General features: G+C 34.5%; 2 protein-coding genes across 2 annotated transcripts in view; one reads left to right on the top strand and one right to left on the bottom strand.

Moving 5' to 3' along the window:
- Nucleotides 1-1,121: 1,121 nt before the first annotated feature.
- LOC117102048 overlaps nt 1,122-8,161 on the bottom strand; it is a 10,867-nt gene continuing 3,827 nt past the window's right edge. Inside the window, exon 2 of the mRNA XM_033242262.1 lies at nt 1,122-2,163. Coding sequence (XP_033098153.1) covers nt 1,152-2,163 — 1,012 coding nt within the window. The 3' untranslated portion in view covers nt 1,122-1,151. The remainder of the gene's footprint in view (nt 2,164-8,161) is intronic.
- Nucleotides 5,863-6,852, top strand: LOC117101966 (somatostatin receptor type 4-like). The gene is made up of 2 exons (XM_033242106.1): nt 5,863-6,638; nt 6,685-6,852. Exons 1-2 carry the CDS (start codon nt 6,018-6,020, stop codon nt 6,706-6,708), a joined length of 645 nt encoding a protein of 214 aa, XP_033097997.1. The 5' UTR covers nt 5,863-6,017; the 3' UTR covers nt 6,709-6,852.

Genomic DNA, 8,161 nt, shown 5'->3' on the forward strand with positions numbered 1-8,161 from the left:
ATCTATATATATATATATTATATATATATATAATGCATTATATTTATTCATAAACCAATTTATTGGCATGTTCAATAAATGAAATTTAACTTTAAGACAGGGCCGGTCGTGGACCGGCCAACTGTTTTGCAATAAGATCAACTCGACTGTTTAAACCTGTTTTACTGCTGGATTTATTATTACACGTATGAAGAATGGCGATGCTGCGAGATTTTTCAATCAATTACTTTATTTTATACATAAATATTCACAATTTGGCTATAAACTGTATAGAAAAAACAATTATTTTACCACAATTATCTAAAACGTATCTGGCTAACGAAAATGTCCTGATTTCTATATTCATAAAAACAAATATTAATTTAGTCTCATAACAAATATTGATCAATTCCTTTACGATGTCATTCGAACTACCCATCAATTAATTTTTTTTCAAATAATACCTGGACCTAAATACTGAATATATATTTCTGTATTTCGTTGTAGTGGTGATGTGAGATGACTGTTGAACTTTTATTCTTTTATTTGTTACATTCGATTAAGAGCTTGCTTTTATGTTGTTGTTATTATGGATACTGTCTGGAGAGGCACTTAATGGTATTTTATAAGCCTGTTGACAATCCATGGATGGCTGTGTTATGACATTCGCAAACAAAATTTGAATTGATTGACTCAATAGATTGTTTTACAAATCCTCTGCACACGCGCATAGCGATCAGTGCTCCAGGTGACTATAACCTTTGTACCTTATCTGAGTTACTGTATGTATCAGCCGTTTCAGTCTGAAAATTTGACATTACATTTCGAGGAAATTACTATGACATTTGAACTATTACTGGCTGTAGCTTCTAAGAGGGCCTTTAAAAAAAACCTAGTTTACATATTGTTTAATTGTCTGGAGGAAAAGCATACCATCTAATTTTTTATTGCACACCAGTTATATAATACTCAACAACCCAATTAATTGCAACTCTTTACAAACTTTAGAATCTCAGACAAGAACTTAACAATATAATGTTGTATTATGTTCGAACCTCCGACTTCAAGGTTGAGGGACCGAAACCGAACCGCTGCGCCAACCCAATTTGGTCTATATTTAAGCGAACTGTATATATATATATTCATGTTATTCTTAATATGATATTGACTGTTTATTTTGTGTTGGTTATCTCTAGCGAATTCATTTCAAATTCTAATCTTTCATTTCCGCGGATACCTTCTAAAATATGTCGCTTTATCTTGAGGAATCCTGTTTGGAAATCTTTAAACTTGAAGCTGTAAATGAATGGATTGATGCATAAGTTTGATGTGTTTAGCAGAACTGTAACTTCATGATAAGCAACTTCACTAAATTGAAAGCAATTGCAAATACAATAGACTAAATACAACACAAAATCAGGCGTAACAGTGATTAAGAAAGCAAGGCAGATCATCACAAGGGTGGTCAGCAAGTTTTTCTGCGATTGGTGTAACGCCCCACCATCGTCTGCTCGTAGTACTCTTCTACGCATGCCCATAACTATTTTGACGTAGCAATATCCCATTATAACCACTGGTATTAGCCAGTACATGCTAAAAAGCAAGATCCCAGACAGCACTCTGATGCTTGTTTTCTCGCGGTAATCATACCTGCATTCACCAGATTTTTCCAAATCTACGTCAGCCCAGGGAACAGTTAAATTAACTGTTCCCTGGTCAGCCTCAGCAAGAATACCCAACTGTAGGGAAGACAGAATACCCGCCACGTGAGTCAATATTAGTGGCACTGTTTTTTTCACGCCAAACTGTCTTCTCCGATACATTACCGGATGAACAACTGCAATGTATCGCTCGATAGTAAGCATTACTAAGTTATATATAGAAGTAGCTGACATGTACCAAAATAGGACTCGAAGCTTACAGAAGACAGTACCGGCCTCTCCTGAAGGAGCGTCGTTGTTGTAGAATCCAAGGTACAGACAGCAACCGCAAAAATCGACGACTGATTGGTGTAAAATCAAAGTATGGGAGAGCGATTTTCTATATATTTTATTGTAAACAAACACAGTTATGGTGACGAAATTAGCTAATATGCCAATACTGCAGACCAAACAACGAGCCACTATCAGACCGATGGAATCTGATGAATCCACCATTTTTATGCTACAAAAAAAAAACCCAAAATATTAATTAGGCCTAGCATACTACACTTGTCATACATCTGCACATTATCTGTCAGTCATAAACTATTGTAGTATAAACATATGATAGGCCTAGTTTATGTGCATTGTACCAAATTAAACCTTTTTAGCGAAACGTAAAGCTTCACACTACATCTGTATCTGAGGTATATAACGATTGCTATGGTTGCTTTATTTATGTGTTGGGTCGAATAATAGAGTCGGAATAAAGCAGTTTCACACGTTGCGATTTTCGCTTACAAAGAAGCTGCGCAAAATACACATCAGTCTAAAATTGTCTTGCGCGGCAATTTAACTGGGGCAAAGTATGGGAGGTATTATGTCGCTTGTACGACATATATGCCTAAAAGCGTAGAATTTTACATAGCGCAGCTTATCGTAAGCAAAATCGCAACGTGTGATACCGGCTTAAATTTCGAACAGAATTCAATAGATGACTGTGATGTGCGACATTCAAATTTAATCTTTTATGGTATCAATCAGTGTTTTTTTTTAATTAGGTACTTCAATATGTAATAACAATATTTGCTTTTACGATATTACAGTGATAACAAATTACAATATTTTAATAATGATTCTTCTTTAATGCTTGTAAATTTGAATAATTAATTGAAGAAGGGGGGGATACTAGAAATTCTCGTAGTTTCTTTAACAAATTATAATATTTTATCTATAAAATGATGCATTATCCTTTATGATAAAAAAGAAGAATACTTCATTGTTTATCTTACCTACGAAATGTTAAGATTCCTTTAGGCCTATGGTGCCGCTTCTGACACACGGTCTCTTAGTGTACTTTGTGACCGATTGAATAATTAGTAACGATCTTTGATATTGCTCACTGCACTAGGCCTACATCCAAGTTAATATCATGCCAGTAGGACAAATTTACCCTTTCAGGAAGTTGTTATCATATTTGTAGAATTTATGGTACAAATGGCAATTAATTAAATAGATGTATGTACGAGTTATAGTCAGATTAGAATTAATAAATCATACATTAATTGTATATTGGTAATAACTTGATCGAATGATAATGAAAAATTAATTCGGAAGTAGGCCTAGCTACATTTTTATGCCAGCTTACTTGGAAAGTTTGTTAAACTGTTAGTAACCATTATGTTGGTACTAAATCATGAATGTTTTTGTATCCCTGATTCAAGTATTAAATTATCATTATCTTTTCATTTTCAAAAGTTTATCCCTTTTTTCCCAAACCCTTTTTCATGAAAAAAAAATGTCAGTTTGTTGGTAATGCGACAACGCTGTGGCGGATTTTTAATCTGAAACACAGGAAATGTATATAATATTAGAGAAAGCATATATACCTAGATGGCGCTAGAAATGAAATGTTTGTAACTATTCTCTTTCGTCTTCTCAGTTAAGGATACTAGGACAGTTTGTTGAAGTGACCATTATGTTGGCACTGAATTATGAAGGTTTTGTCTCCCTGATTCAATTATTAAATTATCATTCTCTTTCCGTATTTTTTCACTTTCAAAAATTTATTCCTGTTAATAGGTGTATGGTGAACCTTTTTTTTAGTAAAAAATATCAGTTTGTTAGTGCTGCGACAACGCTGTTGAGGATTTTTAATCTAACAAAGCGAATGTATACATAAGAGAGAGCATACATACCTAGATGGCGCTAGATCACATAAATGTTTGTGGCCTGTCAGGAATAATTTTGTCCGCCGGACCGATTTTGGCTTTAAAATTACCTGCCAAATGTAGTCCACATAACAAAATCTGTCCTGCATCTATTTAGTAGTTATAACCTGTATTTTTAGCGTTGTTCAAATTTGTTTTTAACCAAATGATAGATATATCGAGTCATCTCATATTATATAATATATTTCATTCGTTGTGTGTGTATGAAATTGTGTTTACAGCCACAAAAATTAGTAGGCTTATGTTTATTTTCGCTCGACTTCGCGCCAAGTAAACTCTTAGGTGTAAAGTTAGAAAAGAACTTAATAAACGATATGATCGTAAATCGTGTTGGTCCGCTTTACTTTATTTTTTACCTTGTTTTGTTTTGGTTGTGTGCTTGGTTGCTGCAACTAAATGGTAGAATATAATGAGCAATCATTTCCACAAAAAAAAAATTATTGACCCCTTTTATTTTCATGTAATAGAACAATTACTATTGTATACCTAATACCACACACAATAATATTGAATATTTAAAGCTAATAAATCAGACTCATGTTTCATTTTAGGCTAAAAAACCTAGGCCAAGCACGGCCACCGAAAGCCGATGTTTATCGCCTAGGCCTAGGAATGCATTATCATGTGTATTTGATAAAATACGTCCACAACGGGGTACACACCCGGGTCCACAAAAGCTAAATACGAATCATTCTGTCACTGCAAAAGATTTTTCAAGTGTGGGAGAAGCATAATTATTAATTCCCTCCACTTCACGGCCCGAGAAACACTGATCATACCCTACGGGCAGCAGATGCCAAATCTGTCCACCGGACCATTTTTGGGCCGGACTAATTTTGGCGTGACAGCTGAGACGTTTCTTCTTTTTCGCCTTCTCAGTTAATGATTGATTGGTTGGTTGGTATATTATTGATTGATTGATTCGGTTTGTTGGATTGATTGATTGATTGATTGATTGGCTGACTGACTGATTAACCTTCAGATACTGGTACGCAGACGATGGATTTCATTGCATATTCCCTTCTGCCTTGTTAATATCTACATGTTCGCTAGCTTACAATCGTCAACGGATTTAGAAAGTTCGACCGCAAAGTCCTTAATTAATTTGCATAAGAGAACATCGGGGTGGCTAGACTTAAAATTTGTAATTGGTTAAGGAGTACTTTTTCAGGGCACACTACTGGTGATGGAGCTCGTGCAGGTAAACATGGAATGAGTCTTGCTAAGTGAGAAAAAAAATGGCAATTGTCGACAAATAACTGGTCCGACTGTTTTTCTGTCACAACGAAAGAGGACAAATTCTAAAAGAAATTTGAGAATGATCAGAAATCGTTGTTTAACAGTATATTCTTGTATTCAGAGAAGTTTAACGCTTTGAATTTGTAGAGAGAAACCTGGATAAAATCTAAAAAATATTCTCCTAATGACGATTGAAGTAACTCCATAGAAACGTCGAGACACTATCAACAAACACACCAGTTCTTTTCAGAAATATCTAAGTGGTGTACCACAAGCATTTATTGTTCATTGTCATGCAAACATTCAAGCAACATTATGAAATCTATGTTATAATACAGTTTTATTCGATTCGGTTTACAATCAACATTATTTATGTCCTTGTTTGACCAGGATATATCCTTCGAGTTTATCCAGTATCCTTGTCTTCTTATCTTCCATAATTTTATGTAGTATTTTATGACGTTTGCTTGTAAATCTAACAAATAATAGTAACAAAATTGAGACAAATTCCAAATCCTATTAGTATACTGATTATATTTTATAGAATATCACATTTTATAGAATAGTATATTTACATACACAAGTTTAATTACTTTAATTAATTAAATCTATGGATCTATGGCTAAGTACTATTTATATACCATTCAAATACCTAAGGCTTAAACATAATCTAAGGATTTTCAAGATTTAATTGATTTATTTTTTCTTTTTCATCTTACATAATGTCTATTTTTATATTATAATTAAATTATACTTTGACACAGTTAGGCCTATATATAAAATTGGTCCAAATTGTTAGAGCTTAGAAAATGATTTTCGTTATTACAATCAAGTTATATGATGATGTTGAGCAGTAATTAATGATCATCATTGAGGTACAACCAAATTGAACTTTAGCGTTTTCATTTTTTCATCTTTAAAACTAAAAATGCAGAATTTCAGTGAACATTTTAACATCTCCACTGTGGATTCATTTTGGATGATATCAGCTCGGTGGTTGATCTGCAGTATAGGAGTAATCGCTAACCTAGTAGTTATTGTGGTATTTGTTTATAACAATACGTATAGGAAATCTTTGTCACACACGTTGCTGTTACACCTATCGATCACCGACCTCGTCGGATGTGCACTGTATCTTGTTTTCTTCAACAGCAATGCACCTTCTGGATTATGGGGAAGAGTGTTCTGTAAATCCAGAGTTCTTTTCTGGTACACGTCAGCAACGTCAACCTACAATCTGGTAATGTTGACTATAGAGCGCTACATTGCTGTGGTACATCCGTTGTTTTATCGTACAAAAAGCTTTGGTCAAAAGAGAACTGTACCCTTGTTAATTCTGCATGTATTGGGTAGCTTAACCGCATTTCAGGTGGGTATTACTGCGGACTTGAGCAAGGACGTGCACGGAGAATGTGTATACAACTACTCGTCAAAACTAATCGCTGTAGTATTGGCTGTGTATGTCTTCTCAATGTGTTGGTTGATTCCAGTAAGCGTCATGGGATTCTGTTACACGCGCATTTTGTTGAAGCTCAACACCATAACGCAATTATATGCGTGCGGCGCAAAGAGTGGTGCTTCGACTACTAGGCCTACTACATGTCGTAATGGTAAGCTAAAGAGGACTCAACGACATCTGCTATACACTACTACACTTGTCGCCATCGCGTTCATTGTTACAGTTACTCCTAACGAAGTGATATATATAGTGTACAACGTATGTAATTGTTTTCGGATTAGTACTCTAGTGGTACATGAAATTACAATTCTCATGTATACATCTAATCTTTGCATCAATCCAATTATCTACTGCTTCACCTTCAAAGACTTTAAGGACGGAGTTCGACAAATCAGAAATGATATTTTTTCAGGACAGTGATGGCACAGATAAGAGCATGTAACCATACGTGCATGCCTAACCAGAGACTGAGCAGAACTTAAAACAACATTTTTTTTAAAGAGTGATATTTCAAAAAATAATAAGGAATACCTCAATTTCGATGTTTCCTCCAATGATGCTGGCAGGATGCATCACTTGTTTCACTTGCTAGTGCCATACACTATAGTCAGCATCGCATCTTTCTGCTGCAGCAAACATCATGTATTGCAGCACGTAGCAGGTTTCCTTAACAAGAACCCATCAGACAGTTTCCCATTGGACAATTAGGCCGGACTTGTTACAAAACACTAGATTGACAATAACAATGACAATTTACTTCATTTTCTTTGAACGTAAATTAATATATCTTTACAGTTTCAGTGAACGCTTGTATTCTGTCATTTTCTCCATTAAATCAATTAAGATAGTCAGGCCAATAGCTCGACCGTCTTCAATGCTACGTCAATAATCTAGAAATACTACCTTATTGTGGCTATGTCTCATACGCTTCTTAAAATTGATGAACAGTCCTGTCCGAAAAGTATTCGTTATGGATAGATGATTTTTTTTATGCTATGGTTGACTATTATTACGCTGAGTAACATCAACATTAAACTAATACATAGAAAGAAATATTTAAAATAATATTTTTAGATTTTAGACATAAAGCCTGTCTTTTAATTTATTAAAAGATTAAAATAATGATCCGGAAGTTTAAAAAAAAATGATGCCTTTTATATTACCGCCTGTATTATTGGCTTAGCCTATATTTTCAATCTTGAATCTATAGACATACTGTAACACTGGAATAAAGATGATTATTACTGGTATTACTAACGTACCGTAACTTATACTGTCAAATTGCCTTTGCCGCAGAACAAACTACATTATTTTCATGCCACTGTGTGAGGAGAACGTTGCAGCCGGTTTCCTTATATATATATATACTGTCTCTTATACACATCTAGATGTGTATAAGAGACAGACTATATACTTCCAGTGTTTTCTACAATACAAAATTATATTCAGAGTACCTCTGTGACACAGATGAGCGAAGCAAGAAACATAAAGGAGCAGCTCGCCAAGAGAACTTTTTTTTTTTCATGCGCAGGTCTGGGAATACATCGGTGATGAAGGTGACTACGGTCTCCATGATGGTGAACTTAAACAGAAACAAATCATATATGATTTGT

This window comes from Anneissia japonica, unplaced genomic scaffold (genome assembly GCF_011630105.1).
Source record: "Anneissia japonica isolate Jap-2015-1 unplaced genomic scaffold, ASM1163010v1 scaffold997_len2565447_cov190, whole genome shotgun sequence".
In the NCBI taxonomy this organism is placed as follows: Eukaryota; Metazoa; Echinodermata; class Crinoidea; order Comatulida; family Comatulidae; genus Anneissia; species Anneissia japonica.